This window comes from Asterias amurensis, chromosome 17 (assembly GCF_032118995.1).
Source record: "Asterias amurensis chromosome 17, ASM3211899v1".
In the NCBI taxonomy this organism is placed as follows: Eukaryota; Metazoa; Echinodermata; class Asteroidea; order Forcipulatida; family Asteriidae; genus Asterias; species Asterias amurensis.
In genome coordinates this window covers 6,030,184-6,054,339 of record NC_092664.1, presented here as the reverse complement: position 1 = coordinate 6,054,339, position 24,156 = coordinate 6,030,184, and the positions used below count along the sequence as shown (strand labels likewise).

The 24,156-nt window shown below is 37.8% G+C and overlaps 1 protein-coding gene across 6 annotated transcripts; it reads right to left on the bottom strand.

Annotated features, from left to right (window-relative positions):
• Positions 1 to 22: 22 nt before the first annotated feature.
• LOC139949477 (uncharacterized) lies at positions 23 to 23,711 on the bottom strand. 6 transcript variants are annotated; one of them, XR_011787550.1, is made up of 16 exons: positions 23,592 to 23,711; positions 17,072 to 17,180; positions 16,331 to 16,515; positions 15,745 to 15,839; positions 14,258 to 14,329; positions 13,398 to 13,483; positions 11,333 to 11,466; positions 6,675 to 6,743; positions 6,145 to 6,290; positions 5,817 to 5,901; positions 4,568 to 4,672; positions 4,049 to 4,129; positions 3,674 to 3,822; positions 2,459 to 2,717; positions 552 to 1,502; positions 23 to 340 (listed from the first exon to the last, which is right to left on the bottom strand). XR_011787550.1 is itself a non-coding variant. In XM_071947835.1 (16 exons), the coding sequence occupies exons 14-16, from the start codon at positions 3,720 to 3,722 to the stop codon at positions 1,412 to 1,414; spliced, it is 399 nt and encodes a 132-aa protein (XP_071803936.1). In that variant the 5' UTR covers positions 3,723 to 3,822; positions 4,049 to 4,129; positions 4,568 to 4,672; positions 5,365 to 5,505; positions 5,817 to 5,901; positions 6,145 to 6,290; positions 6,675 to 6,743; positions 11,333 to 11,466; positions 13,398 to 13,483; positions 14,258 to 14,329; positions 15,745 to 15,839; positions 16,331 to 16,515; positions 17,072 to 17,180; positions 23,592 to 23,711; the 3' UTR covers positions 23 to 1,411. The 6 variants fall into 6 exon arrangements, 5 of the variants coding, with proteins under 5 accessions (XP_071803936.1, XP_071803935.1, XP_071803937.1 ...); XM_071947835.1 differs by adding an exon at positions 5,365 to 5,505 and having other exon boundaries at positions 23 to 1,502; XM_071947834.1 differs by having other exon boundaries at positions 23 to 1,502.
• Positions 23,712 to 24,156: the final 445 nt, after the last annotated feature.

The window sequence follows — 24,156 nt, the reverse complement described above, 5'->3', positions numbered from 1 at the left end:
CATCTTTCTACCCATATGCTTTTCATAACAAATGGCTACAAAACGCTTTTAAAAGACCAACTCGACCAATCCAAGGCAACGTGTTCCTTTAAATTAGGTAAACTGAATTGCATTTTGATTTGGACAAGATGTACTGATACTTTGGTATGAAACTAATCATACAAAGAAGCTGACTGTGTAGAAACCAAGTGGGGAAACTTGTGTGGGACTAGACATAGTGAGCACAACCATACGTGGGATGTCGTGACTCAAGCTCTGGTGTTTCTGTTCAGCAGAGTGTGGGTTCGAGTCCTGGTCGTGACACTTCATTGCTTCTCTACACCAAGGGGTAAGTGGGTACCTGTGAAGGCAGAGATGGTTTTTATGATCGGTTTAGCTTAGAAGGCATATTTGTTGCACTGGCTGTATACTCCCCAGGGAGCTGAGATGGTTTAAGGAATGAATGAAATGGTCCATGGACCCTGGGTTTTAATGTTATGAGTACGTTTAGCCACCCTGCACATGTGTAAAGTGCTATAAGAAAACTGATTATTGCTATTATGACCACTAACCTAACATTAATAACTCCTCAGGAGCTTGCTTGAATGTCGACAGAGCATGGTTGACCTATATGAAGAATGTTCTCAGTGAGGAGGAGGGCTGGAGGGATGTAAGCCCCACCTGATGACTGGTCCAATGATGGGGTCCGTTTATGTCCATCTCTCTGAGGGATTTTGTTTGGATTGAAGGAGAGTCCTTAAGCAGCTCTGAGATGGTTTTCTGTTGTCCTTGTTGTGTCATCTGTGCATCAAGGCCCAATTTCATGGCTCTGCTTACCGCCGAATTCTGCACTTACAACACCACTTTCCGCTTACGTGCAAGTGTCAAATCTATGCACTAGTTGTATACATGTAAGTACAGCATGCCTAGTAACATGGAGTATGCACGCACACAAGCCAAAATTTCCTGCTCAAATGTGAAATACACTTGAGGTAAGCGCGGAATTCCCTGCTTCCGCTCAGCGCCGTTTCTTTGCTTACGGTATGCAGAGCCATGAAATTGGGCCATGATGAGGCACCAGAAGCTTCACCTGTTGATGAAGCTGGAGAGGATCTCCGAGGGGACTGTATACCTCCATTCAAATCCTAAAGATCACTGGGAGAGCGGGTCACACTAGCGAATTTCATGTAGGGTTTGGTGGGCTGTAGTCACCGCAGTTTTTCATGCTGGTTAGAATCACCATCATCAATGTCGTCATTCAGCAAAGATTTGGTCCATGGCCGCCTCATCCTCAAATTGTAACCGGGGAGCACACTCCTGGAGTCGCCTCCATCACCTGGTCTGTTTCATCTGCAGCTCTTCTCAGCCCTCCTACGCTTCTACCACTCCACGTTGTCACATTGTCAATCCAGCACAGTTAGAATATTGAATGTTATTGTGATGTCATCGGATGGTTGATTTGGGTGCTTGCTGAATGCATGGGCTTGCATGTGAAGGCCAATCTCCTGAATGATTTCAGTGCACTGAGAACATAAAAATACAAGTTGTTAGTTTTTACAAAATTTGAACTTAAAGGCACAACACATTTGAAGGGTCTAATTGTACTTTTTGTCTGACAAAAAACACAATGCCCACAGATTTACACACTTTGAAGATAATGATAGTAGAAAGCTTCTCTGAAAATATTACTTGCTGATAAGGTGCTGTAGTTTTTGAGAAATTTGTAAAACAATGTCATGAAAATAATTTGTGTGTTAGTGATCATGAGACGAAAAATAATTTAGCATGATAAAAACATATTTTCATGAGATTGTTTTTCTCATTTCTTAAACACAGCAGCACCTCAGCAACTAATATTTTAAGTTATGCTTTCTACTATCATTATCTTCAAACGGTGTAAGTTTAATGTAAATCCCCCCCCCCCACAGCAGTGTGGATGGGGTCTACGAACGAATACTTACCGGTAGAGTCGAATTACTAATTTGCATATTCCCTATGCCGCGAGGCAGAAATGCTAAGACTTTTACACACAATAGCGCCCTCCACCGTCCTACCCATAACGCCCCGCGACATGCCCGTCATGGAGTCGTCCTCTTTTCAATGAGCCCTACTAAATGTAAGCACCCAAGGACCGAGTATGTGGGGAAGGAGGGAGGGATACTCTACCGGTAAGTATTCGTTCGTAGACCCCATCCACACTACTGTGGGGGGGGGGGGGGGAGTCTACTTCACTCTACTTACTGGTAGAGTCGAATTACTAATTTGCATAGACTCGCACCGAGGAAAGGCGGTGGGTATACGCGGTGCTACTGCATGTCTTAAGGGGGTGCGTAGGACCCCGGTGCGCTCAAAATTCAGAGACATCCGCGGCCGCTAGGCCCGATAGTGGTCCATACCCAAAACGTACAGGGGGTATCGTCCCACGGGTGAACAAAACATTATAAGTATTGTTAGCACTGTATTACCGTGGAAAACTCACCTAAACACGTGACTGACGAGGTGGAGCTTGTTCTGGTTTTGCAGCTCGGCTGGCTGCCTGTAAACAGCTCTATCCGCTCTCCCATCCACCTGTAGAACGTCCTTCAGGTAGCAGTCAGAGAACGTGGACGGGCTCTTCCAGGAGGCCGCCCTTGTTATGTCACTCATGGAGACCCCTTTAAAGAAAGCCCATGAGGCCGACACTCCCCGTACCTCGTGGGCATGAACTGGACCATCGGTCGCTGGCCATCCGCATGAGTCTAAAAATGTTATGGTTTTGAAACAGTTTTGAAGGGTGAAAGGGTGGGCTAACACTTAAAGCCATTGGACCAATTCGGTAAACAGTATTGTCCAAGGCTCACACTTCATGTATCACAACTTCTATATCATAATAACAAACTTGTGAAAATTTAGGCTCAATCGGTCATCGGAGTCTAGAGAAAATAACGGGAAAACCCACCCTTGTATCCGCACGTTTTTCCGTGTCATGACGTGTTTAAAATAAATCCGTAATTCGCTATAGAGAATTGATATTGTTTAACTATTTTCTCAAAAAGTAAAGCATTTCATGGAATAATGTTTCAAGAGAAGTCTTTCACCACTACCTTCTGTAAACCGTGTAAGTTATTTGTAAATCTGTGATTTTCTATTTTGTTTTTCTGTACCGAAAGGGTGAAAGGGCTTTAACTGACATCTCCATTACAACCAAAATGCTGAAAATTGCCTGCTCTTGAGAGTTCGCTGACGAAATTCTCCAATGCTGAAAAATGTTCCTGTCCAATGAAACAGGGAGAGTGCTTGTCTCTAAGAGGTCGACTGGCTGATGAGATCAGGGGAAGTCGTAAGGCATGAAGACCGACAAAATTTTGAGCTAAACTCTAAAACCTCATTACTTCAAAGAGGGTGGCTTCTAATATTGTTTAAAAAATTTTATCAGCTTCTTAACCAAGTAAAATGTTCATTGGTACAGTGGGGTATTAAAACACCAAAAGTACACCCTTTCGTAATATTAAAGCTTGCTTAAAAGTTTGGTTTTTTGGGGTGGGTTTTGGGGTTTTTTTTTGGGGGGGGTGTAATACTATTATTGTTCAATTAGGGCGATATTTCACTATCAGAAAAAAATGTTGATTGAATTAATTAAAAGCACTCTAGCATGGTGAGTGTTTAAACAGTGACATCATTTGAGAGGGGTCAACTGGTGAATGGTGAACTTTACCTTCAAAGCTGCTTTGGTTGTCTCTATGGCACTCCATCTTCTGCATCATATTGATAGAGAGTCCAACTTGTGGAAATTATTCAGGGTCTTGAAAAATTCTCATCTTTAGCTCTTGTCTGGCAGGGTTCTTGTCACACACTACGTCTCATCTATAAAAAGTCATATTGAAAGCGGTTTTTGAAACTTTTACTTATTTAAAGGGACAATACACTTTTGATTCCTGGTAGAATTAATTCATTTCTTTCCTCAATTTGAATGTGAATGTTATGTTAAGTTCACCTGTATATAACCAGAACTTAATTGGGTCGACCCAGAGTCACTCCTAATCTATTCGGCGCAACTCTGGAGCGCCTGTTTGAACCGGATGTTACTTACTCGATTATCCAGAAAATCTCTGAGATTCACCATGAAGTAGCATATACTGGAGCTTTTAAATGCTGCTTGGAACATCTATGTCTAACAGATGCAAAGAGAACAAAACATTAATATTGTAGCATTTAAGAATAGACAATGAAGTGACCTTGTGAAAGAGTGGAATGGTAGAAGAGTAGGAGAGCTGAGAAGAGAAGCGATTTCAAGAGAGCAGGTGGTGGCTGCAACTCCACAAGTCAAATGCCAAATGATGATGATGATGAAAAAGAATCGTCAATACACAAACAACAATAAATACAGGTTCTTGTATAGCTCTTTATCATACCCCTAGGACATGGATTCTTTTTACAGGAACCTGGAAGGATACAGTGCTCTCCAACCATCAGCATATGGGTGAAACTAGCCATATATAGAACTCTTCCTCTGTGCTGCACGCAGATACAGAGCCCTAACTATTAGGGCCCGTTTCTGGGGCGGAAATTCAAAATTGAAACAATTCTTTGAATATGAGAAAATACTTACCCCATGTGAATATCTCTTTGTGAGTAGTGTTGTTTCTGGATACATTTCTTAGTCTTTCTTCGTTGAAGCCAGTTGTCAATGTTTACAAGAACTGTACCACGATTCCTATTAAACAAAAAGTAATATTTAACAATGCTTAATAATGACATACTTTACAACTGGTTAATATTCGAGACACACAAACTACAGCATGAAATTTATATTACTCACTCTATCATTTCTTCAAATTGAAAATGTGGTTGGCCAAAAAAATTAAAGAAAGAAATGTTGTATTCATTCGCAAAGAACAAATTAATAAATAAACAACGTTTGAACATGAGACAATGTGACTTGCAAGCACCTCCCTCTTTATTTATTATAAAAAGTTAAGCTGTCATACTTTAAAGTCACCTTGAAATATAATTTTTTTTTTTCAAACATAAGAGTATATGCTTACGAACAATAAAACAATAAAACAATAGTGTTGACATATACATGTATAGCCTGTAGACAATGTACAACAGACTTTAAGGGTGAGACCTGGGGGCCCTTAGAGAGGGGGGAATCTGTGTGATTAGTATTATAAAAATAAATTACCTTTCGCCATAATGTTCCATTAAGTTGGACACTAATATTCTTACAACTTTAATTCTGGATTTTCTGCTGAGGTCGGCTTTGTCCATTTCTGAGATAATTTTTAAAGTTTTTATGGTCAAATTGTAGCCAAATTATTTGGAGAAAAACATAACCACAACAATGAATTGATAGCTGAACACAACATTAGAACCTTCTGATAGTGATATTTAATGTAGGAGTACCGTTGTTAAAATTAATCCTGCCCCAAAAATTTAATTTGATGGTCCATGATCCTTTTTGCCTCTCTTCCGAACAGTTCTTATCCTTTCCTCTATAAACCCTGTGGCGCAGTGCCTGCCCATACATGAACTGTACCACGCCTCCTATTAAAAAAAAAGTTATATTTAACAATGCTTAATAATAACATACTTTACAACTGGTTAATATTCGAGACCCACAAACTACAACATGAAATTAATATCACCCACTTTATCATTTCTTCAAATTGAAAATGTGGTTGGCCAAAAAAATTAAAGAAAGAAATGTTGTATTCATCCTCAAAGAACAGTGCGTCAAAGGGTGAAATTTGAATTTGTCTAGTTGAATAAAATTTGCCTAATGATAAATAAAACATTTAAATCTAGGGTGTAATTATGCTTCAAAATTTGTTTGTTAAGACATAGTATCAACTTACATGGCCATCACCATCTTCATCTTGAAGGAGTGGATACTCCTGAATCACGGCCTTTGCCATGGCGAGTTTTACAGATGCTTCTGGTCTGTTTAACAAAACAAGCAACAAATTAATAAATAAACAACGTTTGAACATGAGACAATGTGACTTGCAAGCACCTACCTCTTTATTTATTATAAAAAGTTAAGCTGTTATACTTTAAAGTCACCTGGAAATATAATTTTTGTTATAGCCTGTAGACAATGTACAACAGACTTTACGGGTGAGACCTGGGGGCCATTAGAGAGGGGGGGGAAGCTGTGTGATTTGTATTATAAAAATAAATTACCTTTCGCCATAATGTTCCATTATGTTGGACACTAATATTCTTACAACTTTAATTCAGGATTTTCTGCTGAGGTCGCCGAGAGGCTGAGGCATTTCCAAGATAATTTGCTCACAATCACCGTAAGCAGTTATGATGTCCCTGACAACCTGAAATGTTTGTAATTTTGTACAATCTTAACATAAATACAATACAATAAAAATACATCATTTTGCAGAGTATATACTATGAAGCTCAAGTTTTTTTCCCCACCAGGGCCTCTTAAATTAGCAGAAATTTGCATTAAAGTGTAGCATTCATTTAAAACTACTAAGTCTATAAATTTCAATTTAACTGTATCATCTTGAACTGAGAACTTCGAACAGGTGCTAATTACAACACTTATACGAAATTGAGAATGGAGCTCCATAAAAGTCTTATCTGATCCATTTTAAAGACTTTATGTTCTCAAAATGGTTTGTATTAATGATTTGATTCGACAAATATTAAGGATTGAAGTACAAAATGTTCAATATTTAAAGAAGTACACGTACAAAATCTGCTCCGATAGCTTTTGAGGAAGATGCGCTTGCAGCCTCATGAGGGGCTGTGTGACTGATCACCTGCAAAAATAAAAATGGAAACAATCTTTGTAAAAATTCTGGGCATCGTCCAGAGTGGCAACAATAACACGATTATGAGCTAGCCTTGTTGAGGTTTTATGTTTCGCCTCAAATCGCATGGCCCCAAAACGTTTTAATGGTCCAACTTTCTTTAAAGCCAATGGGTAGTGTGCCATTAAGCGATCGCTAAAAACCTCGAACGAAACCAAGACCGAACTGTGGTGATGTTTAATAAGAAGCTTCAAGTAGATTGTTTCTTCATTGCTGATTACAGGGACGAAAAGGAGATTCATACATTGCAAAAGCAACAGAAGTACCTCCCAATGGCAATTTCCTTCTGGAACAAGATGTCCCAACATTACTGCAACGTGTCTCATCAAACACCACATCTGGCCAGCTTTCCGTCCAGTGTGCGGCACCTAGGGATACATTTAGGTCCGGGCTACAGGTACACGTTTGGTACACGTTTTGGCTACATCTAGGTCCGGGCTACATCTAGTTACATGTTTGGGGCTACATCTAGGTCCGGGCTACATCTAGGTACATGTTTGGGGCTACATCTAGGTCCGGGCTACATCTAGTTACATGTTTGGGGCTACATTTACGTCCGGGCTACATCTAGGTACATATTTTTGCTGGACTAAGCATTTTAAATCATTGGTACAATTTCTAATGATTATGATGGGAAAGTTACTTGTTATCAGCCTGGTAAAGACAGCACGGCTGAATGTAGTGTGGTTGATTATGTAATAGCCTCAGATGTGATGCTTCTAAGCGAGATTATAAATTTGATGTCACTCCAATGAATCCATTTTCTGATCACTGTTTGCTAGAGGTTACTCTCAAATCATCGGTTGACAATGTGGTGAATACTGATAAATATGATAACAGTTTGAGTAGTCAAAATACTCAGAGTTTAAATACACCACTTTACAAGTGGTCTGGAGAGTATATCAATGCATATAGTAATGGATATGATGCTCCAGATATTCAAGAGAAATTGACAACTTTTGTGGCGATAACTTTACTGGCAGTAGTGCTGATGAAGTTTAAGATAGCTTTCATGATATTATTTATTCTATTGCTAATCGGTTGCTTCATTTGCGACCCCAACCACCCTCTGCACCCTCACATTATCCAAAACCACTCAGGCAGGATCCAGCAACTACGCTTAAAGACCAACAGGTTTAAGGATTCTTTTCTCCCCACTGCAATTCAGCTTTTTAACAGTAGATGGTCGTGATAATTTGGTTCACTCTCATTTGTTGTACTTTTTACAAGCTCGCCACATATTTTTATCTCTATATTTGTGTATTTATCTGTAAATTGTAATTCTATTCTTGTTGTCCATTTTTGCTTGTGTGTATTGTATATCCTTACACAGGGAAGACAAATTTAATGTTTTTTTATCATGACAATAAAATCTTTTTAATCTTTAATCTTTAATCTTTTCACAAAACAGCTCGGTTTAAAAGTCAAGAGCACTCTCAGAATTATCACAACAAATGTGGTAAATGGTTTGATAACAATTGTTATCAGCTAAGAAAAGAAGTGCAGAGTACTTTTAAAGCTCTCTTTAGATATAGGAAAAACTCTCATTTCCAAGGTCTTTATTGTAAACAGAATAAATGTTACAAGCGCACAATTAGAGCGAACACGCTATTTTAGAAGGGTGCAAATCTGAAAACTTGAAGCCTCTTGTTAAGACAATAAGCTTTTCTGGAGTAAACTTAGGGACTTGAGTAGCAATGAGAATACTCAAAACAATGGTTCGGAAAATGTTAATCCTGATGAGAGGTATGATTTTTTCTCTAATTTATGCAACCCTTCCACTAACTATGATTGTTTTGATGATGCCTTTTACATTGTCTGTTAAAAATGGGTAATACTGGTATAGGCGTGACGTTTGGGAGTTACTTGATTGTCCAGTTACAAGGCCGTCAAAGCCATGACTAACAACAAACAACCTGGCAAAGACGGCATTAGGTCAGATATGATCTCTTCTGCTTGTTTTTATTTGTGCAAGCCCATTACTAAATTATTTAATTTTATTTGGAATACAGAGCAAGTTTCGTCCTCATGGTCTGATGGTCTCATAATGTCCAGTTCTTAAGAAAGGGTCACGAAGAGACTCAGGGGCATCACTATATTGAGCTGTTTGGGTAAATTATTTCAAACAGTCATTAGGAACAGGTTGACACAATGGGTTGATGACATTTTAGTGGATAACCAGACTGGTTTTAAAACATTGTATTGCACCATTGACAATGTGTTTGTTTTACTAAATACTGTCATTCAGAAATAGCGCAGCAAAAATGAAAAAAAACTATTCGCTTGTTTTGTTGACTAAAAAAAAGCTTTTGATTGTGTTGACCCTTCTCTTCTCTGGTTTAAGTTAGGGAATTGGGTATAAGTCATAAATGCCTATACATCTTGAAAAGTATGTACAGTTCGGTTAAATGCATAGAGTTACCAATACTTGTTCCTGTACACTTGGTGTTCAGCAGGGTGCAGTTTTAAGCCCACTTCTTGTTTTTCTCTGTTTTTAAATGACCTGAAGACTGAGCTTGTCCGAGCTCCTTTTTATGGTGTAGAAATTGGTACCCGGAAAATCAATTCTTTATTGTATGCTGACGATATGGTCCTCTTATCAGATTCGCAAGAGGGTCTTCAACTCTCACTCAAAAGGCTTGAAAACTGTTGTAATAATTGGAGCCTTTTTTGTTAACACACAGAAAACCAAAGTTGTCACTTTCAACAGCGATCTTTCTAAGTTTCGGAATGGACAAACCTGTACATTTGATTTTAACCAAGAAGAAATTGAAAGTGTGTTGTTTTATACAAAACATTGAGGTGTTATTTTTCAATCATCTGGTTCCTTTAAGAAGCCCCAAAAAAATCTTCTTGACAAAGCTTCTAAAGCTGCTTTTACAATTCGTAAACATGTAGGGAATGATCTTAAGCCCCATCTGCTTATGATAATTTTTGACACTTTACTGAAGCCTATTCTTACCTATTGTTCAGCTGTTACTTGGAAGAATGAAATGGACCAAACTGAAGCTTTTCATTTAAATTGGTTAAGGTTCATTTTAAATGTGAATAGGCGTACACCCAATGACGCAGTCCGGGGTGAATTTGGTCGTTTTCCTTTATAACATAAAGCAACTTAAACATAATTAGCTTAATTACTGGTTTAAATTGAGTGGTAAAAACAGGAATTCCATTCTGTACAACTCCTTCAAAGTTGATCAAACTCTAGGGTTTAACCACAAACCATCAGTATTTTTTATGCTTTGAACTTTGAGTCAGTCTCCTGTAACATGCCAGAGAACATACCAGAGCCTGCAAACCAAAGGAATGTGAATAGTATATTTGTTCAACAACTATGTGATGTGTTTATTTCCAAATGGTACAGTAGATTGCACAATGACTTTAGAACTAAATCTGGCCCAAAGAATAAGCTCAGGACATACCGTATTTTCAAAACCCAGTTTGAGTTTGAGTTATATTTACAATGTGTTAACAAGCCTTCTTATCGCCATTCTTTGGCCAGTTACAGATACTAGCTACTTATTGAAATAGGAAGGTATATTGGGTTTTATAACACCCCTTGCAAGTATTCTGCCTGCTCATTGGTTTAGAGCGCGTCACATGACATGTCTTAGTTTTGCTAGACGACGGCAGTGTGATAGTGTGTCGGTTTGCCATGCGCTAGTCCGAAGACTAGCACACGATGCCGTGCGCTAGTCCGACAGACTAGCACACGGCGTGCAGTACCCAGACTTCCGTTGCGTGTACGAGGATGATAAATTAATAGTCTGTAACCATTTCGGATTGCACGACACTACATGCAACACAGTAAGTAAAAGTGTTTGCAATCTGTATTCACGTCGTCCGTGGATTGTAGCATTCAGGTCTGTAACTTAATAATAATAGTACAGTATTTAGAAATGTTTGGGGTGTTATAAAACAAATATTGACTGCTTTTACTTGTGCAATGGTTATAACTATGACTCCCTCGGTGATCCCCGGGAAAATCGAACGCTCCGGGGATCACCTCGGGAGTCATAGTTTTAACCATAGCACTCGAAGCAGTCAATATTTGTATACTAGTCTAGCCAAAGAGTTTGCCCGTATTGTCACCTTGATGTTGAAACAAATCCATTTTCTGCTTGATTGCCCCTCATACAACGACCTTAGGAATATTATGTTGGCTTATAATTATGATCATTTCAAAGGCTTTGAAACTCTTGGCAGGGAAGACGGGTATAAGTTTTTGATGGACACTCCCGATGAAGCGATTATTATTTGCTTTGCCAAAGTACGTCTTTTTATTTACTGTTTTAACAGAAAATCAAACTGTGTGATTATTTATTTTTGTTCTAAGTTAAATTCCTTTCCGTATGACTTATTCATTCACTGTATTTTGTTGTTATAACATTGTAACCCTCCCCAGGGTTATGGGATAAAACATTGTACAATACTACACAATTAAAATTTCTCAAAATATGTACACCTTAAAAAATAATAAGAGAAATCACAAAACAAAAAACGAGTATGCGAAAATTAACTTATTGAACATGACTTACCTCAACCCCCACCTCCTTGTACGTTTTGAAACTTTGCAGAAATTTCAACCTTGGCCCAACTTGTGGAATTACCTACTTCAGTGACTTGCAGCACATATCCATAAGCAAAAAGCTTTCTTCGTCAACTTCATGTTCTAAAACGATAATATTGAAAACTACGTCTATGATAAAAATATTCAACAAACACCGACAGCTTTGCTTTAATAGTCACATTACATAATCAAAGAACACATTGTAACAAAATATTACAAAATATTACTTATGGCTTCTTTGAACTGAAACCATAAGCAGAACATTATATTAGTTTGTTGTCCCCGGCCTGCTCTGGTTTTAAACACAGTGCAAAACTTTCGAGTGGCGTTGTTTAGGGCCAAATAATGTTTTATTGTCATTGCTATTTTCAACCAAGAATGTGTACAATTTACGATACCGTCTTTAAAATAAACAACACAAGAAACACTTATTTGGAAGACGGGGGGGGGGGACATCGTTAGTCATATCAACGTGGTTCCGGGCCCGCTTTAAGTCTTCTCACTTCTTGCATGTCAACGTATGCATAAAATAACATACCTGTGAAAATTTGACCAATTAATTTTTTTCTCAAGGAAGGCCAAAGATGATACTTTGTAGTGATATACAGGGTTTTTTGAAATAATTTTGTATTTTGTTGGGGTGGAGTTGTAAATATGAGCTAAAAAATAGTTTTTCAGACCCCAAAATCGGCCTAAAATGGCCAAAAACTAAAAAATGAGCCGTAAAAAAAAGCTACAATTCAGTAGGGGTTGGGTGGAGTAAACAACTGCCATGGACAGCCACAGACACTATACAAGGCTTCGCTAAAAATAGCATTGAAATAACTTCCTTCCAAAACACACCACCAAAAAGTCCAATCATGGTCCAATGTAACAGCATTTGCTCTAAAGGTTTGTAGATAAAGCAATGGGACAGCCCTGGCCACCACTTGTGGTATCAATCACAAAAATAATTATAGAACTACAACAGTAATTTAAGCAGGTCTTAAAGTCAGATAAATCACTTTCATTTTAACCAGTGTTTTTGTTTTTTGTTTTTATTAATTCAAAATGCTTAATTTATCATACACAAACATGAAGATTGCAAAGATACTTTTTTCAATATCATCATAAAATAACAGGAATTCAACTGAAATTGTTGAACTACAGGCCGCGTACGCAGGTAGGTAACTTCTTTTATCTTCACCTTTTGGGTTTTTTGTAGACCGAGAAAGTCGGCTACAACATCATCTGATAGTCTGTATAAATTTACTTAAAGTCAAGAAACAAAATCACTTATCTGCTGCCACTTGCGCTCCCAATCTACATGTATGATGCCACTATCAAAGGAACGAGCATATTTCCTAAATGTTGGTCTTCGTCCATTGTTCACACACCACCAGTGGTGTTCACTGGAGTGAACAAGCTTTTGTAATACATACAAACAATTGACTTAAAAATTAAACAATATCGCGCCATTCGTGCAAAATAATGGAGCGATTTTAATAATAGCATGATGTCACAGGTGTGGGTTAAGTCGCATAATGCCCTCGGTGAACGCGCCATTCGTGGGTACGAATGGCCCAAGGGTGAATCGTCCTTGGGCCATTCTTACCCACGAATGGCGCGCACCTCGGGCATTATCCTATACGCAGGTATGAAGTTGGATTACACAGAAGCCCGAGTTTTTTAAAATTATTATTAGTAAAGTCATGCATAAAAATGTAGATTAGGCCAGTGAAACACAGTGGCACTGTCTCGGGAGGGTTAAATACTAAAAATGTTTTATTTCACATCTGAATGGAAGAAATTTGAGTATTTTAAAGTAGTAGATTGTACAATGTTTAGTAGCCAAATTGCAAGTAATTGCAAATTGTAAGAGGTACATGTAGTGTTGACATACGTAGCCTGTAGACAATGTACAGCAGACTTTAAGGGTGAGACCCCTGTCCTGGGGCCATTAGAGGGGGGGTGGCAAAGCTGTGTGATTTGTATTATAAAAATAAATTACCTTTCGCCATGATGTTCCATTAAGTTGGACACTAGTATCCTACCTGGATTTTCTGCTGAGGTCGCCATTATCCATTTCTGATATAATTGCCTCGCAATCACCGTACGCGGTTATGATGTCCCTGACCACCTGAAATGTTTGTAATTTTGTAGAATCTTAACATAAATACAATACAATAAAAAATACATCATTTTGCAGAGTATATTATACTCTGAAGCTCAAGTTTTTTTCCCCACCAGGGCCTCTTAAATAAGCAGAAATTTACATTAAAGGAACACGTTGCCTTGGATCGGTCGAGTTGGTCTTTGAAAAGCGTTTGTAACCGTTTTTTATAAAATGCATATGGGTAGAAAGATGTTGTAAAAGTAGAATACAATGATCCACACAAACATGCCTCGAAATTGCGTGGTTTTCCTTTTACCTCGTCGACTAACACGTCGGCCATTTATGGGGGTCAAAATTTTGACTCCCATAAATGGCCGACCATGTTAGTTCGCACAGTAGAAGGAAAACCACGCAATTTCGAGGCAAACTTGTGTGGATCATTGTATTCTACTTTTAAAACATCTTTCCAACCATATGCATTTTATAAAAAACGGTTACAAACGCTTTTGTTTTGACCAACTCGTCCGATCCAAGGCAACGTGTTCCTTTAAAGTGTAGCATTGATTTAAAACTACGAAGTCTATAAATTTCAATTTAGCTGTATCATCTTGAGCTGAGAACTCCGAACAGGTGCTAATTATAACACTTATACGAAATCGAGAATGGAGCTCAACAAAAGTCTTATCTGATCCATTTTAAACACTTTATGTTTTCAAAATGGTTTGTATTAATGATTTGATTCGACAAATATTAAGAATTGAAAATTAAAATGTGCAATCTTTAAAGTAGTACACGTACAAAATCTGCTCCGTGCTTCATAGCTTTTGATGAAGGCGAAGATGCACTTGTTGGGGTTGTGTGACTGATCACCTGCAAAAATGAAAATGGAAACAACATTTGTAACAACAGTAACAGAAGAGCCTGGGCCAACTTCTATGTCTTGACCTTTGTGTTTTCTTGACAGCAGGTTGGGGTAGAGTAGCTGATTGGTTTCTGATTGACAGTGACTTTGCTATGTTCTGGAAGTTGCACAGGATATGATCCAGCCTTTTTGAGGTTTTATGTTTCGCCTCAAGTCGCATGGCACAAAAACGTTTTCACGGTTCAAAGTTCTTTATAGTCAATGGGGTGTGTCATGAAGTTATTGTTGGGCTTTAAGTAGTGACTGCTAAAAACCTCAAGAACAAACTGTGGTAATATTTACTAAGATGCTTCAAGTAGATTGTTGGGGGGGGGGGGGGCAGGGCGACGTCTCCCCCCTTCTTTTGGAGTGTGGGGGACACAATAAGCGGGCCCCGACCCTAAATTCTGAATTTCTAGTTTGTACTTTTAATCAATAGGCCTACGTAAAGTGTAAACTTTTTTTGACCCTATGTTAAATACATTTGAGAACAACAGTTCCTTAAAGCTCAGAAATGCATATGTAGTTCATTTTGATGGGGGATAATAAATAATTTGCATAAAACTAAACTATTTTTCTGTATCAGTAAAAGCACTGTTTTGTGAAAAAAAAATAGAGAAAAATTTCACAGGTACCCAGGGTGGAACAAAACATGGATTGGAAATCACTAACAAGGCAATATATATTTTTCTTTTTAAGAAAATTCTTTCATAGGGGGGGGGGGCTGCACAAACAGTGAAAAGGGTACAAAATAATGTAGGTATATGATTAGAGGTCCATGATCATACGTTAACATTGGTAGCGCAATTGGTCTATACATGATACAGGTTGGCAAAAAGGTGTGGGGTCGAGGGACATTTGACACCCTCCAGAGGATGTGGGGGACATGTCCCCATGTCCCCCTGCCTCCCCCCCCCCCCATGTCACCATCCCCCGTAACCACAGGGAGACTCGTTCAGAAAAAACTTTCCTTCTTTTTAACTATACCCGGGCGGAAGGTATAGAAAATTTTCTAGGAATACTACTTAAGCTTTATAGAATCGTAAACGCACTATAACCGCAGAGTATGATGACCAGAGCAAGCTAGTCAAAACATTGAAACAAATTCATGAGCTGGATAGTGACTTGGTTCCCTTTAGGGCCATCCCTAGGCTTCTGCTTGCTTTTTGTTGATATGTATCTAACTGTTTTACTAATGATTTTAAATCATTACATTTCTACTTATTGTTGCTGTGTGTTTCTAAAGTTTTTAAAGCCTGAATAAATACATGAATAAACAAATAAATAATATAAATAAACTGCTTGAGGGATTGGAATATGACAAAAGTTTAGTCCAGTTTCAAGGACAAAGCTTTATGGAAAGAATTCTCCAAACTGTACTAACTTGTGGAGCCCGTATCTGTCTCCCCGTCTTTTACCCCTCTGCTTTAAGTCCTCTGCATTCTTCTCATTGGCCGCTTCTTTAATTCAACCTCTTCCCTGCAAACAGTTGATCAAAACAAACAAAGAGGTAAATAACACCAAATACACAAATCTCAACTCATGTTAATTAGTCCTAATGTTAATCTGGTATGGGTATCGTCTTCTTGATATTCCAAGGTTTTTGTAACAGCCTTTCCTACAAATTAAAAACTGCACTTTGATAGAAGTGTTGATGATATTTTCCCCCTCCTTTTTCAAGAAACTCATAACATGAACTCAAGCCCTGAGGCCATTTTCTGTTGCTGCTTTACGGAATGCAAATTTGCTTACGGGTTAGCATGAAAATTTTGCATCCACCTTGCACACTCATCACCAAGTATAAAACAATAATGGTCAAGCGTCTTAAGGACAAAGTGACAAGCACTGGACCCCACACTATCAGACTATGCTGACCAGAAACAACAGAGCCTGAATCAAGTCTTCTTGGTTGCTCGGCCATACCAGGCTAATATGTGGTACTTGTATGAAAGAACTTGCCTGCTTCTTACCTACTTCTTGTGTTGTCCATCCAGCTTGGTCAGTTGTTTCTCGTGAACGGCGACCATAATGTAACTCCATCTGCAGTTCTTACAGAATCTCAGTGTGCTCTCTCTTTAAAACTTTCTCGTTGGTGAATTAATCCTGTAGAGTTTCAATTACAGGCATTCTCTTGGGCTGCTTCCTTCTTCACGATCTTCATAAGGGTCGAGAGATAAGATTCGGATTTATAAGACTCAGAGAGGAAGGAGAGACTTTATTGATTTGTTTTGCAGGCACCTTTGTTTATAGGTTTCCCCACACCACTATTAATTCATTTGAAAAAATAAATAGAATTAGCTGCTTCACACTGCTTACAAACCAAAATGACCAATAGTATAAATACAAAACAATGTTAATGGCCTCACATTTCAACGCTAGAGGAGTTGATTTTAGCCTTTTGGAAAGACTCATCTAAGGTTCAAATGTGAGGCCATCATGAATTGTTGTATTAACCTATTTCAATATTTTTTTTATTGGGGCTTTTACACAACAAAAGGTTATCAAAAACAAACACTAATCTAGGAGTTGCTGAAATTATAACAAGAGCAGTGCACTTACAAAAATAATACAAAAAGACAAGGTACAAACATGTCAAATATGATGACACAATATTCAAAAAGTTGCAAACATTAACAAACAAATTAAGGTAAGTATCTCGAAAAGAAAAGGGGGAGGGGAAATCGGGAGTAAATTGTTAATTCTTTGCTTACCTTCATCCATTGTTGAAATGAACAAACTTTACCACTAATGATGACTGATGTCCTATTCCACAGAATAGTAGAAGCAGGCATGGTTAGACAAAGCACACATCACATCCATCTACACAAAACACACACATAGTGTCAATTATTAAAGACAATACAGCAGAAACAGGGCATGCAAGTAGGTTGAACAAAATGTGACAGCCAGACTGGTGGTGGACTGTGTGTTTAATCATGTTGAGTGCCCTGAGCTTTAGGTGAGCTTTACCCGTGGTTCTACAAATCAAGGAACAAAACAATTACTTTGAGTCTACGGTTTGACATACAGGCACAGATTATTACAAGGAAAACAGAAAAAGACTAAAATGTCCATTAATCAACTCCATAAACAGGCACAGGGTCAATCTTCACACCCAAACAATCCAATAATAACAACTATTTATAAACCAGCCTTTTGCCAAAGGATACAAAGCGCCAGGTATTATTACTGCAAGGATTGGGACGAAGTTTGGTTTGGTTGGCAAAATGAGGGAACATCGCGCTTTTTTTTACACGGCTAATGGGTGCGTGACGCAGACGCGATTGCTCGTATGCTTTGTGCACAACTCTATGGCGTTTGCCAACCAACAGGGTCTGTACGCATGCGTGAATGTGATTAGCATATTTCATGCGAAGGGCCCATTCTAATTAATAGCACAATGTAAAGATTTAGAAGGTGCTGTGGTGCAACATGCTGCCAATCCAGCCAGGAACACCGGGGCAAATTCCCTCTCTTTTCGGTAAGTGCACTGGGTACTTTTACATGCGTTCAACTTTACACAACACATTGGACCAACAGCTTTATGTCCCATCCGAAGGACAAAAACAATGGTCAAGTGTCTTGCTTTTGGACATAAGTGTCACGGCTGAGGATTCGAACCCATACTCTGCTTATCAGAAACACCAGTGTAGTAAGTGTTGGTGCTCTACTTAATCGCTCGGCCACGACACTGTGTGCTTTCCACCATAACAAGAAAGGCTTAATAACTAGAACAATAACTTACTCTACTGGCATGTGTAAACAAATCAATGAGGAAAGCAACTGGATTATATATTGTTAGGCCCATAAGAAATAGAGCACTATAGTAACCTTAATAACCAATAACTTTGATGATCAAGTACTCGGGAACTTCTGTAACTCCATGTGCGGTAAATCATACGTTATCAACCCTCATATGTTTTCGAACCCCAACTTTGATTACCGTTTACCGCGAGATTGTGCAAGCTGCACCGGTGACAAAAGCTGTGTAGTTTACTCAAGGTCTGTATTTTCATCTTGCTTAATCATGCTGAGAATAAAGTTTCCTGTGTCGTTGGTTATGCTCAAACATTTATAAAATGATTGATTTTTGGTACAAATCACAAGTGTATTATTATGCCCACATTCAAATGAGTCAAAGAAACATCATCCAACCTTGCAAGTTCATAACAAAATTAAGATCTGCTAGATTGAGTTTCAGTCTGCTTTAGTCACTAGATGGATTGCGTGAGGTGGTTACTATTTGGGATCCTATGGTGTGCCAATATGGGGAATAAATTTAAATATTTTAAGTGGAAATTAAGTTTTTAAATTTATTTATTAACTGCATACTGTAGAATAAATTCCGATTTAAAAGCGTAATAAATATTAAAGAGAAAATATCATAGATTGGTTTCTTATCTCCTGAAACCAATCATTACTGGTCTGAAATGGGGGAAAACGGATTGTTATGAAGTGTGTGTGCTTCAGGGGGGGGGGGGTGTTTTACTTTCATGCCTCATGATATCTCTGGATTCTATTATAGTACCAAATGCCTTCAGACGAAAATGTTATTAAACTTGTTAAAGGCAGTGGACACTATTGGTAATTGTCGAAGGCTAGCATTCACAGTTGATGTATCTCAACATGCATAAAATAACAAACCTGTGAAAATTTGAGCTCAGTCGGTCATCGAAGTTGCGAGATAATAATGAAAGAAAAATAACCCTTGCCACACGAAGTTGTGTGCGTTTAGATGGCTAATTTCGAGACCTCAAGTTCTAAATCTGAGGTCTCGAAATCAAATTCGTGGAAAATGACTTCTTTCCCAAAAACTATGGCACTTCAGAGGGAGCCGTTTCTCACAATGTTTATACCGTCAACCTCTCCCCATTACTCGTCACCAAGAAAGGTTTTATGCTAATAAATGTTTTGAGTAATTACCAATAGTGTCCACTGCCTTTAAAAACAGTGGATACTATTGGTAATTTCCAAAGACTAGTCTCCAAAGTTGGTGTATCTCAACATATGCATTAAATAACAAACCTGTCAAAATTTCCGCTCAATCGGTCGTCGAATTTGCTAGATAATAATGAAAGAAAAAACAGTCTTGTTTCACGAAGTTGTGTGCTTTCTGATGCTTGATTTCGAGACCTCAAATTCTAACTTTGAGGTCTCGAAATCAAATTCGTGGAAAATTACTTCTTTCTTGAAAACTACATCACTTCAGAGGATGCTGTTTCTCACAATGTTTTATACCATCTATCTCTCCCCATTACTTGTAATCAAGAAAAATTTTGTGATGATAAATATTTTGAGTAAATTACCAATAGGGTCTACTGCCTTTAAAGGAATACCTTGCCTAATTGGATCGGACGAGTTGGTCTATGAAAAGCGTTTGAAACCATTTGTTATAAATGGTTAGAAAGATGTTTTAAAGTAGAATATAATGATCCTCACAATAATCTCTCAAAATATTTCGTCATATTATGATCAGCTTGTGACGGCAATTTACCGTCACAGCATCATTTGCATATTATGCAAATTTTGAGGTCAGGCTTACACTGTAGATGTGGTTGCATACTGCAGCAATTATACAACAAATTAATCGGTAATAGATACTACAAACACATGCTTTGTTTTGTTTGTGTTAAATATATAGATTTTGTGATAAATTAAATGTGTGAACTAAATTTGACAGCTTTCAAATTCTTGAAACCGATCGGTATTATACATATGAATAGTGTATCTAGGTGCGGTGACTAGAGGTCAACGCAGGGAGATCAAGTGGATTGTGTGTGTGCATTGTATTAGTTGATAATGTTAATAATTAAAAATTATTTAACTAATAAATATTAATAATAAACGTAGATAATGTTGATGTAATGTTAGGTTTGGGGTATTCCAATGACGTCTAAACGGTGTCATTAATTGACAATATGCCGACGTCGGTTAGTGGTCGGAAAAAATTACGTTGTATCATGGTCGATTACAGACGTCCTACAAACTTTGACATAGAACCATGAGCCGACCATCACCCAACGTCGGGATTTGACATCATGTTTTGGGAAATTTGCCGACGTCGAAATGACTTTCGTTTATTGACCGTCTGTCGTCGTCGGTTTGTGGTCCGAAAAATTACGTTGTATCATGGTCGATAACAGACTTCCTACAAACTTTCACATAGAACCATGAGCCGACCGTCATCCGACGTCGGGATTTGACGTCCATTTAATGTTACTATGACCATCTTGTGCCTGCTGGGATATGTCATGACACGGCAAAACGCGCGGATACAAGAGTGGGTTTTCCCGTTAAATTTTCTCCCGACTTCGATGACCAATTAGGCCCAAATTTTAACAGGTTTGTTATTTGGGGATCATTTGATATAGAAGTTGTGATACACGAAGTGTGGGTCTTGGGGTCCAATGGCTTTAAGTAGTAATTGAATATAATTTTTGATTTACTTTGCACACCATACTAGCTACTGAATATTCTATAAAATACCAACCAATGAAAGGTGTGAAAACATATGACGTTGCTCCAATCAAAGACGTGCATGCATAAGCACTGTTAATGGCGGACTGTCTCTCGCAACGTAACCAAAACTTAAAAAAATTTCAACACACCATGAAGTGTAAGTGTTATTGTGCAAAAAATTGGATACATGATTTGAAAAAAACATTCATTTTTGGATTGTGAACAATTTTCCTGTTATCCTACTGAAAACACATGACACCAGGATATAGTAACTGGTAAATAACAAACTTTCCCATGCACACAGGACAGGGTATGCAGGCCATCAATGGTTATCATTACATGTATTATACTGATCATGAGCCCCAACCTTCTACCAATAGGCCTATCAGGTCCTGTTTTCCAGGTGTCCCTAAAATCGTGGCAAATCTTTTACCTCTCTGTGCGCGATGTAATTAGTCCCTAGATAAAATATTTGTGGTTTTATTTGCCAAGCAAAGAGTCTCCTCTCCCTTGACCAAAACTTAGAAACATGTAAGGCTCCACTGGTTATTTGCACTTGTAAATGCAAGAAGTTTGGTGTTTTAGGCATTTCTACAAGGTACAAAAATATGTCATAATGTTATATATATGCCCACCCAAAAAGTTTCATCAAAAACTATTTCAATTGACAATTCATGATGATCAAATCATGTGACTGAACATTTTGCTTAGCATTCTGGAGAAAAAAACACAGGGGCTCTAGGCTTAAAGTCACCTGGAAGTGGTATTTTTTCAAAATAAAGAATTGTCACTAATGTGTTTTGATGAGTGGAATGTGAATAAACAGTTAACTAAGGTTTTAAAAAATCAGTTCTTATGTTATTTACAATTGCAAAGTACAACAGACCAAGTCGTGAGTTTATAAGTTTAAAAAAAAATTTTTTTTTTTTTCCGGCAATGCCGAACAGGTGTATTGCAGCTGAATGCAGAAAAACATTTTTTGAAATGTACCAACTCACCACTTGGACGTACATGTACTTTGCATGTGTGTTTACTATACGCATTGCAGGCAAAGTCTGCCTCGATTGACGTCACAAAAGAGGGTAGGCGTAGTCAGCCCCCCAAACAACTTTATATATTTTTTAAACAATTACTAAAAAATTTGTTTATTGTTCGTAAGCATATACTCTTATGTTTGAAAGAAAAAAAATTCTATATCCAGGTGACTTTAAAGAAGCCATGTGCCTTACATCTTTTTCTAATACTTTTTTAGATTTTTATTTTTTAACCCTCGTATCAATATTATTATTAATATTAAAAATTTAAACATTCTTGTTGATTCAATTATCACTGTTTATTTATACGCTTTATTGTAAATTTAAAGAAAAAAAAGGAAAAATACTAAATAAAAATCAGATTTGAAAGCCAATAGTTCACACTTTTTATTAAATTATTTTTATTATTATTATTATTTTTTTTTTTTTTGCAAATTACCATTGTAATTTTTAAAATTTCATAAAAACATATTTTGAATAAAACAAAGCCAACTGCTGGCTATAGAGTTATACACTAGAGTCTCATAGTCACTGCAGATGTTTCTTCCAATCCATGTATGGCTTCACCACGAAACCATACTTTCTTGTTTGCCGTGAAAACAGGAAAAACTCAAAACGAATGGGGCCAGTTGAAGTCATCGAAGATCGGTGTGTAGTGTGAACATTTCATGTCCATCAAGTTTTAATATTTTATGTTTGCATACTTCATTACAAATGAAGATAATTAGGGCATCGGTTGATTATTATGGCATCATTATTTTTTTCCAAACTCAAAGAAAAAGGCATAATATATAGCGTGAAAACTGTTAAAGCCTTTGGACCCTTTCGGTTCAGAAAAAAAATAAAAAGTTCACAGATTTACAAATAACTTACAGGGTTTTGAGAAGGCAATGGTGAAAGACTTCTCTTGAAATATTATTCCATGAAATTGAAATGCTTTACTTTTTGAGAAAACAGCAAAACAATCGGAATTCTCTTTAACGAGAATAACAGATTTATTTTAAACACATGTCATGACACGGCGAAACGCGCGGAAACAAGGGTGGGTTTTTGCGTTGTTTTCTCCCGACTTGGATGACCTCAGTATTGAGCCTAAATTTTCACAGGTTTGTTATTTTGATTTATAACACCCCTTGCAAGTATTCTGCCTGCTCATTGGTTTAGAGCGCGTCACATGACATGTCTTAGTTTTGCTAGACGACGGCCGTGTGATAGTGCGTCGGTTTGCCATGCGCTAGTCCGAAGACTAGCACACGGCGTGCAGTACCCAGACGTCCGTTGCGTGTACGAGGATGATAAATTAATAGTCTGTAACCATTTCGGATTGCACGACACTACATGCAACACAGTAAGTAAAAGTGTTTGCAATCTGTATTCGCGTCGTCCGTGGATTGTAGCATTCAGGTCTGTAACTTAATAATAATAGTACAGTATTTAGAAATGTTTGGGGTGTTATAAAACAAATATTGACTGCTTTTACTCGTGCAATGGTTAAAAACTATGACTCCCTCGGTGATCCCCGGAGCGTTCTATTTTCCCTCGCTCCGGGGATCACCTCGGGAGTCATAGTTTTAACCATAGCACTCGAAGCAGTCAATATTTGTATAATAGAAGTTGTGGTACAAAAAAGTGTGGGCCTTGGACATTGGACAACACTGTTTACCGGAAGGGTCCAATGGCTTTAAGAGGAGGATATATCCCATCTTAAGAATAATAAAATAAGAAAAGTGCTACTCACTTTTGTACGGCACACATTGGCGGGGATTAACTGGTTGATGGATAAAGATTAATCTGTGATTTTGAGGTATAATTTCGTGAAATTATTGGTGAACATGGCGATATTTACAGACAGTGATCTGATAATGAAGGCTGCCACTAGAGGGCGCTATGAAAGTTCTATTTTTACAATAATAATTTCGGCAATGTGTGGTGCGGTTTTTGGCTCGCCTTCATCGGCACTCTGGTATACTAGACTCAATCAACTATCTGAAGGGGTCGATTCACGTTGACAAAATGCATTGGCATGGGGATTTGATTTATTTTTTGATGGTTTATTCACAATAAAATATAGACAAAAATATTCTCGGCCAGAGGCCGAAAACGTTTTGAACATGTCATGTACACATTTAAAAACTTCAAAATACAAAGCCTTAAAGAGGACAAGATTGAAGAAAGCAAAGATGTCTTCAGCAAGTCAAAATTAAATTTACAAGAGTGAAATTAGAGAGAAACAACGATACAGGCAGTGGACACTATTGGTAATTACTCAAAATAATTATTATCATAAAACCTTACTTGGTAAC

What these genes read in the sequence shown, in the direction of transcription:
- LOC139949477 (XM_071947835.1), bottom strand. Translation starts at nt 3,722, where the DNA reads ATGATGCAGAAGATGGAGTGCCATAGAGACAACCAAAGCAGCTTTGAA. An exon ending in CAACCAAAGCAGCTTTGAAG is followed by an intron (nt 2,718 to 3,673) that starts GTAAAGTTCACC and finishes TAACATTTTTAG; the next exon opens with ACTCATGCGGATGGCCAGCG. An exon ending in CTCGTCAGTCACGTGTTTAG is followed by an intron (nt 1,503 to 2,458) that starts GTGAGTTTTCCA and finishes TTATGTTCTCAG; the next exon opens with TGCACTGAAATCATTCAGGA.